This window comes from Theropithecus gelada, chromosome 4 (assembly GCF_003255815.1).
Source record: "Theropithecus gelada isolate Dixy chromosome 4, Tgel_1.0, whole genome shotgun sequence".
Lineage (NCBI taxonomy): Eukaryota > Metazoa > Chordata > Mammalia > Primates > Cercopithecidae > Theropithecus > Theropithecus gelada.
The window spans coordinates 98,565,677-98,590,122 of record NC_037671.1 but is presented as its reverse complement, the minus strand read 5'-3'; the positions used below and the strand labels follow the sequence as shown (position 1 = coordinate 98,590,122).

General features: G+C 40.8%; 2 protein-coding genes across 11 annotated transcripts in view; one reads left to right on the top strand and one right to left on the bottom strand.

Annotated features, from left to right (window-relative positions):
- Window positions 1-2,010: 2,010 nt before the first annotated feature.
- Window positions 2,011-7,860, bottom strand: TSTD3 (thiosulfate sulfurtransferase (rhodanese)-like domain containing 3). The gene is given in 4 exon segments (XM_025384510.1): window positions 2,011-2,288; window positions 2,379-2,452; window positions 2,454-2,517; window positions 7,830-7,860. Coding segments are annotated over 4 exon segments (369 nt in total). The 3' UTR covers window positions 2,011-2,088.
- A 4,215-nt stretch (window positions 7,861-12,075) lies between these two features.
- The window catches only part of USP45 (ubiquitin specific peptidase 45), a 79,854-nt gene continuing 67,483 nt past the window's right edge, over window positions 12,076-24,446 (top strand). For 5 of the 10 annotated variants that reach the window (XR_003119189.1, XM_025384251.1, XM_025384255.1 and 2 more), the window contains exons 1-4: window positions 15,477-15,574; window positions 20,598-20,707; window positions 22,043-22,215; window positions 23,297-23,400. Coding sequence is in view for 8 of the 10 variants with exons in the window: in XM_025384251.1 (XP_025240036.1) it covers window positions 20,608-20,707; window positions 22,043-22,215; window positions 23,297-23,400 (377 nt within the window). In the remaining 2 variants the exon portion in view is untranslated. The other 5 variants (XM_025384252.1, XM_025384250.1, XM_025384249.1 and 2 more) reach the window with 4 other exon arrangements.

Below are 24,446 nucleotides of genomic sequence, written 5' to 3'. Positions count from 1 at the left end.
TGCGCTCCTTTGCCGAGGGAGATGCGCTCTTGTTTTTTGAATTTCCAGCTTTTCTGCCCTGCTTTTTCCCCATCTTTGTGGTTTTATCTGCCTCTGGTCTTTGATGATGGTGATGTACTGATGGGGTTTTGGTGTAGGTGTCCTTCCTGTTTGATAGTTTTCCTTCTAACAGTCAGGACCCTCAGCTGTAGGTCTGTTGGAGATTGCTTGAGGTCCACTCCAGACCCTGTTTGCCTGGGTAACAGCAGCAGAGGCTGCAGAAGATAGAATATTTCTGAACAGCAAGTGTACCTGTCTGATTCTTGCTTTGGAAGCTTCCTCTCAGGGGTGTACTCCACCCTGTGAGGTGTGGGGTGTCAGACTGCCCCTAGTGGGGGATGTCTCCCAGTTAGGCTACTCAGGGGTCAGGGACCCGCTTGAGCAGGGAGTCTGTCCCTTCTCAGATCTCAACCTCCGTGTTGGGAGATCCACTGCTCTCTTCAAAGCTGTCAGACAGAGTCGTTTGCGTCTGCAGAGGTGTCTGCTGCTTTGTTATTGTTTTCTGTGCCCTGCCCCCAGAGGTGGAGTCTACAGAGACAGGCAGGTTTCCTTGAGCTGCTGTGAGCTCCACCCAGTTCGAGCTTCCCAGCAGCTTTGTTTACCTACTTAAGCCTCAGCAATGGCGGGCGCCCCTCCCCCAGCCTCGCTGCTGCCTTGCCGGTAGATCACAGACTGCTGTAATAGCAATGAGGGAGGCTCCGTGGGTGTGGGACCCTCCCGGCCAGGTGTGGGATATGATCTCCTGGTGTGCCTGTTTGCTCAAAGCGCAGTATTGCGGTGGGAGTTACCCGATTCTCCAGGTGTTGTGTGTCTCAGTTCCCCTGGCTAGGAAAAGGGATTCCCTTCCCCCTTGCGCTTCTCAGGTGAGGCAATGCCTCGCCCTGCTTCAGCTCTCGCTGGTCGGGCTGCAGCAGCTGACCAGTACCGATCGTCCGGCACTCCCCAGTGAGATGAACCCAGTACCTCAGTTGAAAATGCCGAAATCACCGGTCTTCTGTGTCGCTGGCGCTGGGAGTTGAAGACTGGAGCTGCTCCTATTCCGATTTTTTTTTTTTTTTTTTTTTTAAGGCCACATCTGCATGTTAATCTGCAGGTCTAGCTCATAGCCCCTTTGATGACTAGAAGGTATACTAACACAAACGTCATACATGATTAGGTAATATAAGTAACCTGGTCTTTTAGAATACTATTGAATGACACTAAGCTACTTAAAAATTAATTCCTAGAATCCCAACCCTTGTATTTCCATGGCAAGTAACATGCATTATCTCAGGTGAGAGTACCATTTTCAATTTACAGATGAGAAAATGATTCAACAACTAATTGGCTTATACAAAAATCCCCTTACCGTAATCAGTGGTGCCAGGACTAGATTTTTATTATTTTGCTCATTCCACTATCCTAGGCTGCATGTACACAAGGAAAGAGCCAACTTGTATTCCAAAAATTCAATTTCCTTGTTTCTTCTCTGAAAATTCATAGGTTACCCATTCTTCCTATCCTCTGGCATAGTGTTGAGCACTGAAAACATACATCAAATAGTGCTATAAACTTTTTTTTGAGACAGAGTCTCGCTCTGTTGCCAGGCTGGAGTGCAGTGGTGTGATCTCGGCTCACTCCAACCTCTGCTTCCCAGGTTCAAGCGATTCTCCTGCCTCAGCCTTCCAAGTAGCTGGGACTACAGGAGTGCACCACCATGCCCAGCTAATTTTTGTATTTTTAGTAGTGACAGGGTTTCACTATGTTGGCCAGGATGGTGTCGATCTCCTGATCTCGTGATCCACCTGCCTTGGCCTCCCAAAGTGCTGGGATTACAGGCGTGAACCACCGCGCCCGGCCGCTATAAACATTTTCTGTACTTTATAACAGAAGATAGGAAATTTAGAGATAAATAATTCCATGGCTATTCACCATACAATTTAGACTCCACCTATGTAAAAGATTGTGTTGCTTTTGAGTAAGATGACAAGATTTGCTATCCTGCCTTACTGACAATAATTACAAGAAATTCTTAGACATATAAAAATGTAATATATATGAAACATTGCATTATACATTTATGCATCCATTTTTTCCTTCATCTACACACCTGTGAAAGCCCAGAGATACTGCTGTGTCCAGGGCCGCCTTCCTTCTCACTCCGGCTAAACAAGAAAACACTAGGTGGTCAGATTTGGAGGGCTTTACTTCATTGTACTTCTCTTTGAAGTCTCTTGGGTTCATCTGTAGAGCTTCACCTACCTCATCCACTGAAAGAAAATGTTAAGAATTTCAATTAGATTTTATATATAGTAAATTATTTATATGTTTTTTAATAATTTAAGACACATGTCATTTACATGGTATATTGATAGACCCAGGGATTTTTCGATACTCCAGAATTCCCCATGTCTCTGTAACATCAATTAACATAATAGGTGACATCATTAGAAATAGCAGTATAAAAATTGTGGTGGTTTCCCATTATTTACTTCAAACCTGGAAAAAATAAAACAATTTAGGCAACTTCAAAGTGATATCACTATTAATAGCTGGAAATAATAGGTTAAACGAATTTCCCCCCTGTTCCAGTCAGTTAACTATCGTCAATTTTTTTGCTTTAATAAACAATGTATTCTAGGTATGTATTTTGCACAGTGACATAATAAATATATATTTGGTCTCTGCTCCTGGTTCCTGATACAAGAGGTCCTAAAACCCTTATAATTTCCTGAGTGATGGTGGTGGGGGGGTGCTGGGAGCATCTTTTGTTTTAATGTATTTCGTTTTGTACTCCACTTCCTGACACAGAGCTCCCAAATCCCTTGGAATTTCCTGGGTGATAGATTCTTTTGTTCTAATGAAGGGACTCTTGGTAGGTTCATGGATAGCTTCAGGATGGGGGCTGGTCACCAGAAAGACCCAACTGTGATTAGGAGCTTGGAACTCAGCCCCATTCTCATCCTCCAGGAGGTAAGAGCAGCTGGAGACTGAGTTAATAACTGATGACTACATGATGAAGTTTCCATAAATATCTCTAATGGGGTTCAGAGAGCTTCTGGTTGGTGAACACATTTAAGTGCTGGGAGGATAAAACGCCCCAACTCTATAGGGACAGAAGCTCCTGTGCATGGGACCCTTCTAGACTTCCCACTGTGTACCTCTTCATCTGGCTGTTTATCTGTATTTTTTATTATATTCTTTCAAATAAATCAATAAACTTGTTTCTCTGACTTCTTTGAGCAGTTCTAGCAAAGTATCAAACCCAAGAAAGGGGTCAAGGGAACCCCCAATTTACAGCTAGTTGGTCAGAAGAGTGGGAGGCCTGGACTTGTGACTGGCATCTCAGGTAGGGGTAGTCTTGTGGGACTGAACCCTTAGCCTGTGGGGTCTGTGCTAACTCTGGGTAGTTAGTTCAAAATAAAATTTTAGAACATCCAGTTAGTGTCTATAGAGAATTGGAGAATTACTTGGTTTTGGAAAACCCACACATCTCCCACACATCTGATATCAAAAGTGTTGTGAGAGTACAGAAAAGAATTTTTCAGCCAGGCATGGTGGCTTATGCCTGTAATCCCAGCACTTTGGGAGGCTGAGGTAGGAGGATCTCTTCAGCCCGGGAGGTGGGGTTGCAGTGAACTGAGATCACGTCACTGCACTCCAGCCTGGAGGACACAGTGAGAACCTATCTCAAAAAAAAAAAAAAAAAAAAAAAAAGGCGGCCAGGTGTGGTGGCTCATGCCTGTAATCCCAGCATTTTGGGAGGCCAAGTTGCGGGGGAGGGGGTGGATCACCTGAGGTCAGGAGTTCAAGACCAGCCTGACCAACATGGTGAAACCCCGTCTCAACTAAAATTACAAAAATTAGGTGTGGTGGCAGGTGCCTGTAATCCCAGCTACTTGGGAGACTGAGGCAGGAGAATCGCTTGAACCTGGGAGGTGGAGGTTGCAGTGAGCCAAGATTGTGCCATTGCACTCCAGCCTGGGCGACAACAGCAAAACTCCGTCTCAAAAAAGAGGAGGAGTTTTTCCATGTATGCATGTATCCCCTGACTGTGAGCATCAGGATGCAGCCTGTGCTGCCCTGAATGTTTGATATTGGCCTTGTGTCAGTTCCATATTCTGCTCTTTCTAAGCCCCTTAATTGGTGGGAGCTTGTAAATACACATTCAGCATCTGGTAACTGAATTATGGAAATAATTTGTAAATCTTAATCTAAGTTACAATATTAAGAAAATTTTTATTTCATTTCCCCTTGCAAGCAAAGATATTAAGACATAGATTAGATGGGGACCTTACACTTTATACTACAATTGTAAGTACTTAATGGCACTTTCTTTTTTTTTTTTTTTTTTTTTGAGATGGAGTCTGGCTCTGTCACCAGGCTGAAGTGCAATGGCGCAATCTCAGCTCACTGCAACCTCCGCCTCTCAGGTTCAAGCAATTCTCCTGCCTCAGCCTCCTGAGTAGCTGGGACTACAGGTGCGCGCCACCATGCCCAGCTAATTTTTGTATTTTTAGTAGAGACGGGGTTTCACCATGTTGGTCAGGATGGTCTTGATCTCTTGACCTTGCGATCTGCCACCTTAGCCTCCCAAAGTGCTGGGATTACAGGCGTGAGCAACTGCACCCCACCTGGCACTGTTTCTATCTCTTAAATATAGTCGCCTTTTGGTATCTGAAGGGGATTGGTTCCAGTACTCCCTTAGATACCAAAGTCTGTGGATGCTCAAGTCCCTGATATGAAATGGCATAGCATTTGCATATAAGTTATGCTCATCTCCTGTGTACTTTAAATCATCTCGTTTACTTATAATCCTTAGTACAATGTAAATGCTACATAAGTAGTTGTTATATTGTATTTTGGGGGGTTTTTGTTGTTGTTGTATTGTTATTTTGGGTTTTTCTTCCTGAATATTTTCTCTCTAGTTGACTTGAATCCTCTGGTGTTGAACCTGCAGATACAGAGTGCCAACATACTGTCACATAATATGGTATTGTAATATAATATTGTAACATAACAATTGTAACATAATATGGTATTGGAACCCATAAAATAAAATAAATCCATGGGTCCATACTGACATAAGGATATAATTGAATAAATAAATTGGGAGAAGGGATTATCTTCCTTATACGGGAATTTCCAACTAATAAATATAGAAGGAATGATGGGAACAGAAAATCATTAGGCAAACACTCCAGTAATAATTGTTGCAGATAAAAACCATTGATAGATACAGATCTAGTGGGTGAAAGTGTGATGAGAAATGAGGTAATATCTTTCCATGAGATACTTACTAATTACAAAGGGAGAAACCTGAAAGATACCACTTTAACTAGTTATTCAAATATAACTTCACTAGTAATAAGACATGTTGACAACATGTGCCTCCTGATACGAGGCCCTGAGAAGAACACACAATATCACTTCCTTAGTATTCTTGCAAAAAAAATTCATGTCCTGAATCTAATTAGAAGAAAGCCTCAGACAAAAAATCTACAAAATAACTAGTACCCTTTTTAAAAGTGTCAATGTCAAGAAAGATTGAAGTCTGCAGATTAGTTAACAGTATTATATCAATATTAATTTCCTGATTTCAATAATTGCGCTATGTAAGATGTTCATACTATGTGAAGCTGGTAAGAATAAAGGAAACTGTTTTACTTTTGCAACTTTTCTACAGGTCTAAAATTATTTTTTTAAAAGAATATCCAAAAGATTTTTAAAATAACAAAAAAAGTAATAATGTTCGTATTTCACAACAAAATGACCACTGTAAGAAAGGTAAATAAGGCCAGGCACAGTGGCTCATGCCTGTAATCCCAACACTTTGGGAGGCTGAAGTGGGAGGATCACCTGAGTCCAGGAGTTGGAGACAGCCTGGGCAACACAGTGAGACTCCATCTCTACTAAAAGTCTTTTAAAAAAATTAGCCAGATGCGATGGCACAAGCCTGTAGTTCCAGTACTAGGGAAGCTGACGCAGGACGATCGTTTGAGCCCACGAGGTGGAGGCTGCAGTGGGGCTGTGATGGTACCACTGTACTCCACCAGCCTAAGTGACAGACTGAGACTGTCTCAAAAAAAAAAAAAGAAAAAAAAGTAAAAAAGGTAAATTATACAGGTATGCTTCAAATTTTATTTAAAGTATTAAATATAGTAAAATTGATTTAAGTAGTGTAGAGCTGGTATAAGAAAAGGTTTAAAAGTCTGAGTCCAGAAAAGAGACTTACAATATACTTTATACGAGAATTTGGTATCTGCTAACAGTGACATTGCAAATTAATAAGGAAATGACATTATATTCAATAAACAGGCCAACTAAGTAGGAGAAAACACTAAGCAGGCTGTTACCTCATTCCTTACGCTTAAATTCCAAATATAAACCTAAAATCTTATTATTATTATTATTATTATTATTTTTGAGATGGAGTCTCTCTGTCGCCCAGGCTGGAGTGCAGTGGTGTGATCTCGGCTCACTGCAACCTCCACCTCCCGGGTTCACACCATTCTCCTGCCTCACAACCTCTCCTCCCAAGTAGCTGGGGCTACAGGCACCCGCCACCATGGCCAGCTAATTTTATGTATTTTTAGTAGAGACGGGGTTTCATCTTGTTAGCCAAGATGGTCTTAATCTCCTGACCTCGTAATCCACCCACCTTGGCCTCCCAAAGGGCTGGGATTACAGGTGTGAGCCACAGCACCCAGCCCTAAAATCTAATATCCTAAAAGTACTCATAGAAAACATGAGTAGATAATTTCAGTCTTAAGAAAGGAAGGCTATTCTAAACATGACAAAACTCAGAAATCATAAAGGTTTGATCTCATAAAAATGCTAAATTTATATATGGAAAAAGAACAATGAACACTTTGAATACAAGTAACAGGAAGAAAATTCTTGTGACATAGAAAAAACCCAAAAGATTAGTGTCAATAAAAGAGAGTTCATACAAATAACTAGGAAAAAGAAAAAAATTCCCATAGAAAAATGGTCAAAATATATGAACATGGAATTGACATGAGAAATATAAACAGCCAATAAAATGTGAAAAGGTGCCCGATCTCACTACTAATTAAGGAAATACAAGATATAAACAAAATTTTGTTATTTTGTCAGGTTTGTAAAAATTAGAAGAATTTATAATATCAAATATTGGTGAGGGAAAGAGGAAACGGGTACTTTCCTACATTGCTGGTAGTGTATAATGTTACAAACTTTTGAAGGGAAATTTAGCTGTAATAACATTGTAAGTATGCATATCCTTTTTACCTCACAATTTTAGTTTTAGGAATCTATCCTACAGGAATCTTAGTATGAGTTAATACAGATGTGTATATATATGTAATTTTGTTTGTGGGTAGCATTCTTTGTAACATTGGAAAACTACAATAAGCTGGAAGTTCAATAAGGCAACTGTTGTAAGTGGTACATTTATACAATGGGATATGCATCATTTAATATAAGTTGTCCAAAAGAGTATTGAATTTAAAAAACTAGTTGTTGAACATTGTGTATAAACCTAAGGTTCCCAAACCTTCTGGGTTTACAATGCTCTTAATGCCTTGGTAATTTTTTGCAGGGCTCATAGGCCAAAAGAAATGAACAGCAGTTCCATGTATTAAGTAGTTAAGAAAAGCCAAAAGTAAGTTACAAAAAAAGCATATCTTCTTATAAAAAATAGACACTCTTTTGTTTTATTTCTTTTTTTTTTTTTTTAGACTAGTCAAGTGCAGTAGTGAAAAGGAGGGAAAGAGTAGAACAAGTTCGATCTGTAACTGACTGGACAATGAATTGAGGTAACTCACTACCTTCAGACCAGCCATACTTTTCTATTTTCATCTGTCATTTTCATGGCTAGCAAAGTAACATACAAATGGACAAATAGCTATAAAGGTTTAAACGAACAGGTTTCCAGCTATTCCACTCCCATGTATATGCTCAAATGAAAACAGGGACTCAAACAAATACTTGTACACTAATGCTCATATGTATTCACAATAACCAAAAGGTAGAAACGACCCAAGTGTTCATCAACAGATTATGGATAAATAAAATGTGATGTATACATAAAATGGAATATTAGTCATAAAAATGAATGAAGTACTGACACGTGCTACAATACGGATGCACCCTGAAAACATGCTGAATGAAGCCAGACACAAAAGGACAAATATTATATGATTCCATTTATACGAAATATTTAGAACAGGCAAATTCATAGAGACAGAAAGTAGGTTAGAGGTTGTCAGGAGTTGTAGGGAGGAGGAATGGTGAGTTTCTGTTTGGGGTGATGAAAATTTTGGTACTGAAATAAAAAGTGTCAGTGGTTGCACAACACTGTGAATATAATTAATGCTACTGAATTGTACATTCAAAATAGTTAAAATCACATTTTATACATATTTTACCACAATAAACAAAACTTAAAAATACAGGTTTCCTCACCCCCTTCAGATCTGAAAAGTTGATTCACTGTGTCTATAAGATGAGATCTTAACCTAGAATCAAACTATTTCTCATCCAGCTAGCTGTTTTCTGAATTCCCAGAATATAAAGAGCCAGCAGGCTGAATTAATAATGCTCATTACTGCTCATTGTTAGGAACTGGAAAACTATGGTAATTTTATAATTTATGTTAAACTCAAGATTCTGGCTCTTAGCCACTGTGAAAGATAGTGACAGCAAGTAACTTCTTTAACTGGATCAAAGATAGTTATGTTTTTCTTGTAGTCATCTAACTGATATTTAACTTTCTATAATTCAATTATGCTCCTATTGGGAGGTGGAGGATGGGGGAAATAACCAGTGAACACTAGCTTTCTTGCCTTTCCACTCAGTGAGCAAAAGCCTGAAGCAAGCCTATTTGTTTGATGAGTCTCAGCTCCCCCAAGCCTCTCATGATATGAGCCTCTATTCCACACTAATTATTTAAAGCCAACAGTGCGTGTTTTTATGTACAGCATGTGCTCCACTTGCAAATCAACCACTTGATCTTGTGCTCAAAGAAACACTAATCTGTTCCTATACTGAAGAAAAACTGGCTATTTAGGATTTACTGAGAGATGATGTGTGGTTCTCTAGAGGAAGGATTTTCAAGAGTAATACAGACTGCACCTGATTTTCACATTTTCAGCCTAACCTTTGAATAACCTCCAGTTTTACAGTTTCCACATTAGTAAACCTAATATCACCTGGATATTCACTGCGGCATTACAACACAGGATAGAATCCAAGCTCCTTAGTATGTTCCTTAATGCCTTTCAACAACCCTTTACCAGCAGTTTACCAAAACCACTCCTCCCCCCATTTCTCCTCTTAGGCCCCAATTGCCCTATCCTCCAGCTACATCAAAAGTATATGTGTGCTCCTGGTCGGGCGTAGTGGCTCATGCCTGTAATCCCAGCACTTTGGGAGGCCGAGGAGGGCGGATCACGAGGTCAGGAGTTTGAGACCAGCCTGACCAACATGGTGAAACCCCCGTCTCTACTGAAAATACAAAAATTAGGTGGGCGTGGTGGCACGTGCCTGTATTCCCAGCTACTCAGGAGGCTGAGGTAGGAGAATTGAACCCGTGAGGCAGAGGTTGCAGTGAATGGAGATTGTGCCACTGCACTCCAGCCTGGGTAACAGAGCAAGACTCCATCTCCAAAAAAAAAAAAAAAAAAAGTATATGTGTGCTCTAAATACAGTTTTATAATGAAAAGAGGAGGGATTTTAGAGTCAGATAAACCTAGATTCACATTCTGGCTTACCCACTTACCCCTGTAACCCTACAGAAATTACTTAAAATTTTTAGGACTTAGTTTCTTATTTGTAAAATAGGAATATTATTATCATTTAAACCTATCAGCTTTAAGGTAATGTATATACAGTGCAATCAATCAATATCTATTTCTGCCTTTCCTTCGTGATTTATACATACTGCCCATTCTCAAAGAAATATCTTTCTCCCTCATCTCTCCATGAAACACTCTTACTCTCCTTTAAGGCCCAGTTAAATATCCCTTGCCACCTCCCCGTTAATCTAACAATTGCGCATCTAGATATCTATTTTAGTAAAATATTTGTACAAATACGCAAAGTGGTATGTACAACGATAATTACTGAACAACTTTATAATAGCAAAAAAATTGGAAATCAAAATGTTCATCAATAGGTGACTGGTGAAATGGTGGAACATATGTGGCAGTTAAGAGAGTTACATTTGCCACCATGGAAGGCTTCTGAATACCTGAGAAAAAACTGCAGAAAAGTATGCACAGATCACATTTGTATATACAGTATTTTTACGTACTTTTATTTATGTATATTCATAGACAAGTGTTTAGAAGGGTGTGTATCAAGCCATGTCTGGGGAGAAGAGTGGGAGGGGGAGGATATATAAAGGAGCCACATGTTGCATTTTGTTTTAATATGAGGATAGAATCATTTAATACTAGCATTTTTTTTTTTTTTTTTTTTTTTTTGAGATGGCATCTTGTCCTGTCGCCCAGGCTGGAGTATAATAGTGCGATCTCGGCTCACTACAACCTCTGCCTCCCAGGTTCAAGCAATTCTCCTGCCTCAGCCCCTCGAGTAACTGGGATTACAGGCACGTATTACCACACCTGGCTAATTTTTGTATTTTTAGTAGAGGTAGGGTTTCACCATGTTGGCCAGGCTGGTCTCGAACCTCCTGACATAAGGTGATCCACCCACCTCGGCCTCCCAAAGTGCTGGGATTACAGGCATGAGCCACTGTGCCCAACCACTAGTATAATTTTATATGTATATTTATTTATTTTGAGGCAGGGTCTCACTCTGGTGACCAGACTGAAATGAAGTGGCATGATCTCCCAGGCTCAAGTAATCCTTCCACCTAAGCCTCCTTAGTAGCTGGGACTACAAGAGCTTGGCTAATTTTTGTATTACAGCATAATTATTTAAATAAAAAAGGTACCTTTTTCTAATACTTTCTAGAACTCAGAGTCAGTTGTTCTTTCCATTGCAGTGTCACTTGACTGGGCTGTGTGTGGTGATTACTTGTGTCTGCCTTCCCTAGAAATGGGTGAACTGAGCTGCAGAGGCCGTATCACCAGCAGGAAGCCTGGCAGTTTAGGAGCTCAATAAATGGTTGATTTTTCATGTTTGAGACAAGGTCTTGCTCTGTGGCCCAGGCTGCAGTGCAGTGATGCAGTCGTGACTCACTGAATCCTAGACCTCCCAGACTTAAGCAAGTTCTCCCACGTAAGCCTCACCGGTAGCCGGGACTACATGTGTGTGCTACCATGCTGGGTTTTTGTTTTGTTTTGTTTTGTTTCTTTTTTAGTAGAGATGGGGTATCACTATGTTGCCAAGGCTGGTCTCGAACCCCTGGGCTCAAGCAGTCCTCCTGCCTTGGCCTCCCAAAATGCTGAGATGATAGGTGTGAGCCACCACGCCAGTCCCAGAGTTCAATAAATGATTCTCTTTTTTTTTTTTTTTTTTAAGACAGGGTCTCACTTTGTCACCTGGGGTGGAGTGCAGTGATGTGATCTCGGCTCACTGCAGCCTCGACCTCCTGGGCTCAAGTGATCCTCCTGCCTCAGTCCCCCCAAGTAGCTGGGACTACAGGTGTGTGCCACCATAAGTAGCTAATTTTTTCTACAGACAGGGTTTCACCATGTTGGCCAGGCTGGTCTTGAACTTCTGAGCTCAAAAAGCTCAGCCTCCCAGTGCTAGGATTACAGGCAAGAGCCACCGCGCCCCACCAAATGATTCTTTAATAAAGGTGAAAGGAAACAGTCTGAGGCCAGGAGCAGTAGCTCACACCTGTAATTCCAACACTGTGGGAGGCCGAGGCAGGAGGATCACTTGAGGCCAGGAGTTGGAGACCAGTCTGAGAAACACAGCTAAAACCCCATCTCTACAAAAACAAAACAAAAGAAAAGGAGAGAGAGGGGAAGAAAAGAAAAAAAAAAAAAATTGCATACAAAAGCACCTCTTAAACCACAGACGACTTACCAACAGTTAAAATAGGTAGGTGGGGCTGGGGGGAAGCTGTGTTAATGCTGGGTCCCTGTAGCTGCATCCACAGATAAAAGTTGGTGCTGGAGAGGCGGCATGCAAAGCGAAAAGAAGGGACCGCTTTGAGTTCTAGACCCAACGCCTCCGGTAACCACCTTCACTTAATCTGGTTTCTGCTGGCTCATGGGTAAAACGAGGGGTGGTATTTTTATAGTTCTAACACGTTATAGTTCTAGGTGGCTGTTTCATGAAGCGCCGAGCGCTGCTCTCTAGCGGGTCACAAATGTAACTCGCAAGGCTGGGCTCGGCATTACGACTCTCGCGGGCAGGGACTGGCTATCTTGCTCGCTCCTCTGAGTCGCAAAATTGGCATTCATGTATTGCTCAGTCAAGCACCACTACCAATATAAACGCCCTCCCACACGACGTGGCTGGAGCAATGTTTACTTCTGTCCCTGCTTCCCCAGGGCGCCCACAGGTTCGGGTAGCCCGAGATCTTCGAACAAGAACTGCTAGTGGGTGTTACATTACCAGGTGCCAAGAGTGATGGGTCTGACTTTTAACTGGAAGTCTAAAGAAGCGAGCACCCCCACCAATGTTAACCCTTGCCTGAAGTCCAAAGTTAGGCCCTCTCCCTTTTCCCAGTGACCACCAAGCTCACCGCAGAGCGCAGCCTTCGCGGACCCGAGGACAGCCCTGCGCTCAGTCCCGAGCAGCAACCAGGGTGGCACCATTGCGGACTGGCGGCCGCCGCGCCACTGACCACCTCCCCCTCCTCTTCCTCCTCCTGCTCCCGCCTCCCGGCGCGCTGCTCCAGGCTCTCCGGCGCCCTCCAGCCAGGCACCGGCCGAACCGGGTAGTGCCGCAAGGTGTAATTACTGCTTTAAAACCTAAAGGCATTTGGAAAGAAACTAAAGGTTATGCTTACTTTTTTTGTTTTTATTATTTTGTAGGAGACACAAAGTTAAAAATAGAAAGCAGAAAATGTGACACATTAAGATTTAAAGTAAATAAACTTTTCCAATTTACCTTATAACATGATTTTCATACATTGGATTTGTTTAAAACTGACTACATGGATAACTTTTCTAAGGATTGTTCTTAACTCTAATAGCTGGTTCAACTGATGTAGGCATTAAAATAATGTCATGTTGTCATCTTTCCTCCACGAACTGATGATATTTGACTATAGGTTTGTCAGAGTTATGTCCAACTATTGTATAATATGTGTCAGTTTCCTATTGCTACCGTAACAAATTACCCCAAATTTACTGGCTTAAAACAACACAAATTTATTATCTACAGTTCTGTAGATTAGAAGTCTCACTTGGCTAAAATCAAAGTGTCAGCAAGCCTGTGTTTCTTCTGAGCTCCAGAGTAGAATTTCTTGACTTGTCTTTTCTATCTTATAGTGGTTGCCTGCATTCCTTGGCTCTCATGGCCTCCTTCTCCATCTTCAAAGCCAACAGCTTTGAGCTTCAAATCCCTGATTCTGACTCCTGCTTCTGTTATCACATCTCCCTCTCTTCCTCTGACTCTGCTGCCTCTCTTTTATAAGGACCTTTACATTCAGACCACAGAGATAATCCATGATAATCTTCTCATCCCAAGACACTTAATCACATCTTCGAAGTCCCTTTTGCCAGTTAAGGTAACATATTCACAAGTTTCGGGTTTGTAGAACATGAACATCTTTGGGGCAGGAGGTCATTATTAAGCCTACCACACAAAGTTTCTCATTATCTTATTTTTTATTTATTCTCAGATTGGTTCCCAAGCATAATAAGAGCTATATTTAACTGCAAATAGATTTACAGTTAAAAATTAAAATATTTGGCCAGGTGCTGTGGCACCAACCTGTAGACCCAGTTACCAGCAGGCTAAGGCAGGAGAGTCACCTGCGCTCAGGAGTATGAGGCTATAGTGCACTATGATCAGCCTGGGTGACTTAGTAAGACCCCATCTCAAAAAAAAAAAAAAAAGATATTTAGCATTATTTGGAAAATACATGGTTAGATAATCTTAAGGTAATCTATATTTTTATTTGATGTTTTCTTATAATGTCATTGTAATAGCACTAAAACATACTTACTGGCTAACATTTAAAAATAATTTCCTTTCTTTGAATAATCCATCAAGTAGTAAATTTTACATTCAATTAAGTGAAAAGATAAATGAGGAACATCAGAAATAAAAACTTGGTGTTACAGAATTTTCCTTAATTTATGTCAAGTTTTGAAACAAAGATTGAAATCTCTGGAGATTTTGGTTATGCTAAGGGTACATCCACTGGAAATCAATATTTGAAATTTGTCGTTCCCAAGAAAATTTAAGTATTGTATGGTATTTGATAATTTCTAATTTTTTTCTTATGAAGAAAATAACCTAAATTTCCATAATCTAATTCAATCCCTTTTAAAAAATCAATCATAAACTGGGTTTCCACATATAATACATTTTAAAAAATCTTTTACAGTGACACAATTAAGATGCAAATTATTTAGATTTACTCGTTTGCTTGTTCTAATTCCTCCAAGTTCTAGATCAAATGCAACGTCAAAATATATGAAAGCTTTTGATTTACGAAATAGACAATTTTGCCTTCAAAATTACACCACACAACCTATTATTATTTGAGGAATATTTTATTTTTCCCTAGGGAAAAAAATTATCCTAACCCCCCAAATGATAGTGTACCTCTATACCTATAACAGCACCTGGCATATCTGTGCTCAATTATATTTGTTAACGATCCTTGTAAGTACGATATAAGCAAATACCAACCTTCTTTGCCAAGTTCTCCACATGTAAATACTATTATAAAAAAAGAGTTTTTAAAGTAAAATTTAGTGTTTAAAATTTTAACTCTTGTATCTTCTGATTTCTACGCCAATAGTCTTATCCTTAAAGCCACATCTGTCCCTTGGCTGAAGAGCTGTGAAAGATCAGGAGACTTTTAGAACCTATCCATAACCAGTGTTGGCATTTGCAATATCCACGATTCAAACCAACTACTTTTACTTTACTATGCACTGTGCTGGCCACTTTAACAGATAACCGGGCTTTGAGGAGGTATATGTGTATTTGAAGAAATGTACTATCTAGTTAGGAAGAGAGAAGGACAGGTAAGACAACAGCAATGGGGAAGAAAAGCACAGTAATATATGACGAATGTTAGATGTGACTTTAAGAGTCCAGAGGAGGGTAACAGAGGGAAATCGGAGTTTGTTTCAGAAGGCGCCCAGCAACAAGTGGAACTTAAGCCGACTCCTGGAACATCCGAGGTGCGCCCGCTGGCCCGGGATCCTAATAAATTGCTAGTCGGTAGCTATTACTCTAAGATTACCAGGGGCTCTCCGGGCTCTGCGGACAAGCAGAACGCAGGCGCCACGCAAGCCGGCCCCGCCCTTGCACCCCTCCCCGCGCTCCCCGGCCCCGCGCGCGCCGCCTGGAACCTTCCCGGGCCAGGCTGCGGGCGGGCGGAGGAGGCCCCACCTCTGCCGGGCGCCAGACGGGCGCGCAGGCGCAGTCTCCCCAGGTTGTAGACGCTGCGGCCCGGCCGGGCAGGGTGAGTTGGGGACGCGGCGCTGTGGTCGCAGCGGCGGTGTGGTCGCCGCAGTTTCTCGGTCTTCGCTTCGGCGACCTTGACCCCCTTGTGGGTGGGCGAGGCTGGAAGAGAGGCTCCCCACCCCCCTCGGCTTCCCGATCCCTGGGGGCGCCGGGCGGTCACCCAGGGCCGTGTGAGCGCAGCTCTGCAGGCTTCGGGTCCCTGCGGCTGCGGGAGAAGCCCTAGGCGTAAGGGCTGGCGAGGGGCCGCCTGGGAGGGGCCCGAGTCCCCTGGTGACCTGGGCGTGCGGCGGCCCCACACCCTTCCGTCCGCCTCCTCGCGGCGCATTTCTCTTCACAGCCTCGGAGTGTGTGTGTTGGTGACCGGAGGAAGCGTGTCTAACCCCGACTTTCTGGAAGCGTCGTGTATTAGGAGCTCCGGAGCCGGACTGCTTGGGTCCGCATCTCCGTCCACCACTTACTGGCTCTGGGACCTCTGCAAGTCAACCTCTCTTTCTCACTTTCAAGTGTAAAATGCGGGAAAATAATAGCAACTTACCTCCTAAGGTGGCTGTGAGGGTTGAGTGGGTTAATATCTGTGAAGTGCTTAGAACTGAGCGTGATACACAGCAAACCCTAAGATGCTGCTCATCTTTTTGAGCTTGGTATATAAAAGGAGATAGTGTTTTTTTCTTCTCTTTCCAACCCCCATAAATAATTGCCCAAGAGTGGGAAAAAAGGACTTTTTCTTAAGGATATGGGCTTTTTGCATAGCCTGTTTAAAAACAGCTTTCTAAACAACTTGGTTGCACATCCTACTTTAGAGAAAAGACAGGTGTTAAGTGATGGTGAAGTTGAAAACTGTAAAGTTTATTGTTTGGAAAACCGCATGAGAAAAATGGCCAGAACATATTTGTGCTAAAAAGAGTTAACATAGCAGGCCTGAGACTGCTATCTTTAGAAAGGACTGCTTGCAATGTTGGTGCTTGTTTGGCATCTGGGAACTTAGATTTTTGGGTTTGTGCTGAACAGTATGTTTTACACCGAAATTACCAGCTTCTGTAAAAATCCGGGACACCAAGTCTCTGATGGGCTTCCCTGCGCGGAAGCGTTGCATATGTGTTGCTGTATTTTCATTGGTGGAGGAAGGGTGTGTTTTGTTTGACCCCTCCTGGGAGGCAGACTGCGTAAGGAGCCTACACGTGATTCCTCCAGACTCCACTTGTGTCTTTTTCTATTGTGATGAGCCTGTATATCCATACTGCATTGTGTAATAAATGTCAGCCATGAATACAATTATATGTTGAGCCCCGTGCATCCTATCAAAACTCTAAATGTGGGGGAGATCACGGAGATCCACAGCCACAGTTTTGTAAATTTGTATAAAGGTAAGGGATATAAGTGCAGTTTTGTTACAGGATCTATTTCCTAGTGATACTGGGCTTTTAGTGTAACCATCACCTGAATAATGTACATTGTTTCTATTAAGTAATTTCTCATTCCTCACCCCACTCCCATCCTTCCCAGTCTCCAGTGCCCAGACACAATTTTGATGATATAAAGTATTGGAAGCTCTAATAATTGGACTTTTAAATTTGTCCTTTTGCCTTAAATGGAAATTGGAAAACTGCAGATGCGTGATTGCCGAATCCTGGGTTACTGTACCAAATGATTCTGTCTGTTTAGACATATTACATATAGCAGAAAAATCATCAGAAATTGCCTCTACCAAGTTAAGTTTGAGTCAGTGTTTTTGAAAAAAGGCACAGGTTGCTTACAGTATGTAGGTCAAATGCCTGGTTTTGTTTATTATTTTGTTAGCATTATCTGTGTTAATGCTCATCTTTATCAAGAGCTTATCTGTACCACGGCGGGAAAATATAACCAGTTTCTCATAGACCATTTTCTCTGTACTTTATTAGTTATACCTATCTCTTTTCAGGACATCAAATTTAAATTGATGGAGGTATTTGTAAATTTGGGAATAGAAAGATCAAATTTGCCATCTGCTTATGTCTCTCTTCCCTTAGTGAAAGACTAGATCAGTTTTTGATAAGTTAGTGGGGGAGATGGAGGGGTTAGAGGTTTAAGGAAAGTGAAGAAGATTTGAAATGGCTTTGTGGATAGTATGTAAGTTTACCAGAAGGTGTAGTGAATAATAATGGACCTAGTCTCCTTTCTTAAGAGACTTTCTCCCGACATGGAGAAAATGATTAATTGGGTTCATCTAGGATTGGGTTCTGCCAGAGAGGTGATGTCGTCCTTAAGGCTCTGCACAAGTATTCCAGTTCACCTCTTTTTGGGTACATGTAATGTTGTACTCTTTGTACATGGGCAACCCCTCTCCATGTCTACTTGAAGTTAAATGTGCCATGTGACTTGCTTTAGGAAGCAGCTCTCCATTAGCCATTTCCGCTTCTCTCTACCCTTCTGTAAGGGTCATGGAAGGACTTGAGATGCAGCCTCTTGTCAGCCTGGACACTATAGGAAATTATGAGTGGCTGATCAGGCATGCTGGAAGGACTGGGAAGTTACGATCAGAGAAGGGGATACTTAAATTAGTGATTTTATAAGGTAGAACTGTAGGGGAGAGTAGATGAGGAAGTTTGGAGGGAGAAGGTAGAGATGAAGTGCTCAGGGAATTCAGAGGCTTTTTACATGTTCCTAACCCCGAAGCCCTTAATTTATTGCAACTTAGTTCAGTAGTGATGACCTTTGGACTTAATGGTAAACTTGAAAGCTCCCTTATTGTGAAATATGGAATGAATAAATCAAGATTTGGAATTTAATACTGAATTGAAAGATTCATTACTTTGATCATTGAAAAGTAAGTCAGCAACGATGAAAATCGTGATGTTGCTTAGCTACCAGGCAGGAGAGTAATAGGTAGGCTAAGCTACTCTAACAGAGACTCCAAAATATAGTGGTTTTAAAAAATGCTTAGCTTGTATCTAAAATCTTTTATAATTAACTGAATTTTTAAGAAATGTAAGGGATGGAGGTAAATAACACCATGAAGAAAGAGACAAATTCAGTGTGAGACATTATACAACTTTGCTGTTGAAAGAGTATTCTGTAGGCCCCCAGCAGTGGCTTCAGTTTTAAGCTTTTTAGATAGGTAGAATCTCAGGTCTTGTGCCGAACTTGTTCAATCAGAACTTTGATTTTAACAAGACCCTCAAGGTGACTCATGCACTGGCCTGATCTCTTTAAAAAGCTAAAGTCTTAGGCAAGTAAAAGGTTGAAGAACTGTTCTGTTAATAGATTAAAAGATACTAAAGAGACACAACCAATATAAAGTGCAAACCTTGATTGGATCTTTCAAAAAACCAGCTATAGAAGACAATTTAGGGCCAAATAAGGAAATTAGAATATGATGGAAAATGAGATGATATTAGAAAATTATTAATTTTCTTAGATATGATTACATTGTTATATAGGAGACTGCTTATTTTTAAGAGATACATGCTGAAGTATTTAGGGATGAACTGTCAAGATCTGTACAACTTTCAAACAGCTCAACAACAACAAATATATATATATATGCACACATATATGTGTGTCTCTGTATACACACATATTGATATTTAGATAAAAACAAACATAGCAAATTGTTAATAGGTGTGGAATTGGTGGGGCACCATGCTTCATACCTGTAATCCCAGCAGTTTGGGAAGCCAAGGCGTGTGTGGATTGCTTGAAGCCAGGAGTTCAAGACCAGCCTGGGCAACATGTAGAAATCCTGTCTCTACTAAAAAATACAAAAAAATTATCTGGACGTGGTGGTGTGCATCTATAGTCACAGCTACTTGGGAGGCTGAGGTGGGAGAATCACCTGAGCCTGAGGAGGTCGAGGCTGGGTGAGCTGAAATCAGGCCACTGCACTCCAGCCTGGGCAATCGGAGTGAGACTCTGTCTCAAAAAAATAATAATAGCCGGGTGCAGTGGCTCACGCCTGTAATCCCAGCGCTTTGGGAGGCGGAGGTGGGCGGATCACGAGGTCAGGAGATCCAGACCATTCTGGCTAACAGGGTGAAACCCCGTCTCTACTAAAAATACAAAAAAATTTAGCCAGGCGTGGTGGCACGCGCCGAGTGTAAGCCCAGCTACTCTAGGGAGGCTGAGGCAGGAGAATGGCGTGAACCTGGGAGGCGGAGCTTGCAGTGAGCCGAGATCGCGCCACTGCACTCCAGCCTGGGCGACAGAGCGAGACTCCGTCTCAAAAAAAAAAAAAAAAAAAGATAGAAATTTAATTTTCTCTTAATATTCTGGTGCTAGTCGTACAGCACAGGTAGAGCGGCTTTACTGGGCTTGGCTTACAGCTTCCATTTTTGATCCAGTATGGCTCATCCAGCTCCTGCTATTTCCTTGCTAGCAGAAGGGAGGAAAGGGTGAAGAGAACTCATTATCCAGAAGCAACACTTATTCCGTTGATGAGAACTTTAGTTTTGGTCATTCACCTGGACATCTTATATTTAGGGGCGGTGTCTTGGTTCAGCCCGCTATAGCAAATTATTATAGGCTGGGTTGTTTAAACAACACAGACTTATTTCTCACAGTACTGGGAGCGGGGAAGTCCAGGGTCAAGGTGCCGGCAAATCTAGTATCTGGTGAGGGCCTTCTTCCTGGTTTATAGATGGCCATCTTCTCTGTATATCCTCATGTGGATACAAAGGTAGCTTGTATTATAAGAGGCCAGTCTCATTCATGAGGGCTCCACCTACATGACCTAATTACCTCGCAAAGGCTTCACCTTCAAGTACCATCGCTTTGGCGATTAGATTTCAACATATGAATTTGGGGTGGGGACACAAACATTTAGTCCATAACAGTATAGTTGGCAAAAGCCAGTGGAATATATCATGTGTATACTGATTTAACAAATATTTATTTCATTTCAACTGATGTTCCCTTCTTCTTCCTCTGTTGATATCCCAGACCAATTAAAATTGAAGTCATTTCAATTTTGATATGCATTAAATAAAATATAAAATTTTAATTTTGAAGACTCAAATGTATGAATTTTTTTCCCTCAATCCCTTCAGTAAATAACAGATGCGGGTGAAAGATCCAAGTAAAGCTTTACCTGAGAAAGCCAAAAGAAGTAAAAGGCCTACTGTACCTCATGAAGAAGACTCTTCAGATGATATTGCTGGTAAATTGTGATATTTGGCATCCCAAATAGTGTTGAGAAGAAATAACAATGCAGTTGACCCTTCAACAACATGGATTTGAATTCTGAGGATCTACTTGTACACGAATTTTTTTCAACCAAACGTAGATGGAAAATACACTATTCTTGGGATGTGTAAAAACTGCATACTCAGCAGACTGACTTCCTAAATGCAGATTCCACAGGGCCCACTGCGGGACTTGAGTATGCACAGATTTGGGTATATGTGGGGAGGTCCTAGAACCAACTACACCACCCCACCTCCCTGCCTCAAGTATCTGAGGGATGACTGTGTATGTTTTTAATTAAGAAATCTGTTACTCTTTATTTTTACTATTTTCTGCGTAAGCATTAGAATCACCTTGTCTAGTTCCAAAAAATCCTGTTGGCATTTTTATTAGGATTTTGTTTAGTTTATAATATGAAGTAACTTAGATAGGCTTTTTTTTTTTTTTGGTCTCTTTCTCATGGCCTATTAAAACCATGTCACCAAGCCACCAGAGCTTGGCAGATGGCCTTTGGGAGCTGCTGGCCTCAGGGCTTGGTTTTCTCTTTAGTCTCATGCTTTTGATTTAGGCCTCTGAGGATTTTCCTCACTTTCTTGCCGGTTTTCTCCATTTAAAGAGATATTTTTAATATATTATTTCCATTTTAGGTGTGCATAGTTACATACAGCTATACACACACACTCACATATGAGTGCATATGTCTTGTGAAATCCAAACAAGTTCTAAGGATTTTACCAACATCAGCTTCCTGGTTTTGATATTTTACTATAGTAGTCCAAAATATTAACATCAGGGGAAGCTCAGTGAAGGGTGAATGAGACCTCCTTGTATATTTCTTTGTACCTTCCTGTGAATCTAAAATTAGTTCAAAAATTTAAACCGTAATAAATCAGGGACATCAGGTAAGGTCCTAATGATATTTAAAGAGATACTTCAGACATCCTTCAATGCAGCAAACTGGCTATCCTGAAACATCCAATTTTAGTACATGTATAGCTTTGTATAACCACCACCAATCAAGATACTTAACTGTATCATCACCACCCTATGTGCTGTCCATTTATAGCAACACCCTCTGCCTTGCGTCCACTGCCCCCTAAAACCATGAATCTTTTCTCTCATTCTATAATTATGTTATATCATGAACATTATATAAATGGAATTACATAGCATATATTTTTTGAGTTATTTTGTGTGTTGAATCTGTGCTTTTTAGTGAACAGCATTTAATACTTTTGAGATTTGCTTAGTAATGGTAGCACTTTGGTGTAGCAAACAAAATGTTGAGATTTTGTTTTATCTTATTCAGTAGGTTTAACTTGCCAACATGTAAGTCATGCTATCAGTGTGAATCATGTAAAGAGAGCAATAGCTGAGAATCTGTGGTCAGTTTGCTCAGAATGTTTAAAAGAAAGAAGATTCTATGATGGGCAGCCAGTACTTCCTTCTGATATTTGGTTGTGCCTCAAGTGTGGCTTCCAGGTAAGAAAAGTGTTATTTATATGTGAGTTTATCTGAAATATTTTCCTTAAATGCTTATTGTGAGCTGGACTGTTGGTCATGCATAGGAGTTAAGATATATTTATTCCAGTTTAGATAGAAATTTTCCAAGAATGAACTTAAAAATGATTGTTAAGGTAAAGTAAAAGGTATGCTATGTTCAGAAAGTAATCAAGTGTGGTTTATAAATACTTGCAGAGGGAATTCAGCCTATTTGCAGTAGTTCCCATATCTGGACCAGTCTTTACCTTTTGTATTTACTTAGGAAATGGATCCACCTTTCAGATTAATTTTTTTTCTCTCAAAACAGATTTTTCTGCTGCTTTTGCAAAATAGTTTAAAATCTTAAAGTTTAAAAGTTATTGATACCTGTAATAAATTTTCTAATGAAATGAAAAGTATATACTTTCTTTAAAAAAATAAGAGAAATCTTCATTATCTCACATGAAATGCCCAGAAGTAAGGCCACTTCAGGATTAGTTAATTTAATGGAAAGAACATTAAAAACTGAGGTTTATTCTGTTCTCTGCTCTGCCATCCTCAGGTTGTGTTCCTCTTTTAAAAAGAAAAAAACCTTTCTGGAAAGATTCAGCAGATTTGACTTCCCTTCATGTTGCATTAACCAGAATTGCATCTCATTTCTTTACTTACCTAGTGAGGGAAATCGCTATGATTGGTCTGTGTCTCAGTAGTTCTCAGTGGGTTGGGGTGAAGTTGTGTACAGGATTGGGAAATGTGTGTTTGTGGAAGGGCACCACTGGCCTGCTAGGATGCTGGGTGTTCCACAGTGTGCCAGACAGTGTGTACATTTTTAAATGATAGGGAAATTAACTTTGCCCATGATTGTTTTAAGTAAATACTGTGTATTGAAAAGCATGTTAACCTGTTTGCAAGAAATTGAATTTAATGAGAATCCATATTGCTTTTTTGAAACTTTCTCCTCTGGCCTGAAATTAAAAACAGAACAAAACTTTTCAGTATAAGTGTGAATATAATTTAAGTTTTGATTAATTTGAAACAAATATTTGTAAGTCATACAAAATAGCATTCTGTTCATCTTCAGGGATGTGGTAAAAACTCAGAAAGCCAACATTCACTGAAGCACTTCAAGAATTCCAGAATAGAGCCCCATTGTATTATAATTAATCTGAGCACATGGATTATATGGTAAGTTAAATTTTGTTAGTTCTTGTGTCCACTAACCACCCCCCCAATTTTTTTTTTCTTTAAGCTTTTAAGGTAAAATATTTAAAGATGTTCTATCAGCTTATGGTTTTTTAACCTGAACACAATCTACGGGATACTTGAAGAAAATTAACATTACTTATGAATATAAAATTTTAATTGGAAAAATTTTAACTATCTCTCTACCTTTTTTTGTTGTTGTTGAGACGGAGTCTCACTCTGTCACCAAGGCTGGAGTGCAGTGGTGTGATCTCGGCTCCCTGCAACCTCTGCCTTCCGGGTTCAAGCAATTCTCCTGCCTCAGCCTCCTGAGTAGTTGGGACCACAGGCGCACGCCGCCACAGCTGGCTAACTTTTTGTATTTTAGTAGAGATGGGGTTTCACCATGTTGCCCAGGCTGGTCTTTGAACTCCTGAGCTCAGGCAATACGCCCTCCTCAGCCTCCCAAAGTGCTAGGATTACAGGCGTGAGCCACTGTGCCCGGCCTCTCTACTTTTCTCTGACATTTTCCTTGTAATATAAAGAAAAATTCTTTTTAGTTGATTTTTTTTGGTAGTGAACTTGCTAATACAGAATTCTAGTGTTGTAGAGACGGAAGATACTTCAAGCAGTCAGGTCATTTTCTGAAGGGAGAAGGAAGAGCTGGGCATAAGTAGCTTGTAAAAACTTTTCAGGTCATTTTGCTATTTAATCCTGGTTGAGAACCTAGTCCAGTTTCCTATGTTACCTGTAAGGAAACTATATAATATTTACCTTTTTGTGGTTATGAAGTAAAAATCCAGGTACTAAAACAAGTTTTTTTCGTGGGGCGTGGTGGCTAACACCTGTAATTCCAGCATTTAGGGAGACCACGGTGGGTGGATCACTTGAAGTTAGAAGTTTGAGACCAGCCTGGCCAATATGGTGAAACCCTGTCTCTACGAAAGATACAAAAATTAGCTGGGCATGGTGGTGCATGCATGTAGTCCCAGCGGCTCAGGAGGTTGAGGCAAGAGAGTCACTTGAACCCGGGAGGTGGAGGTTGCCAC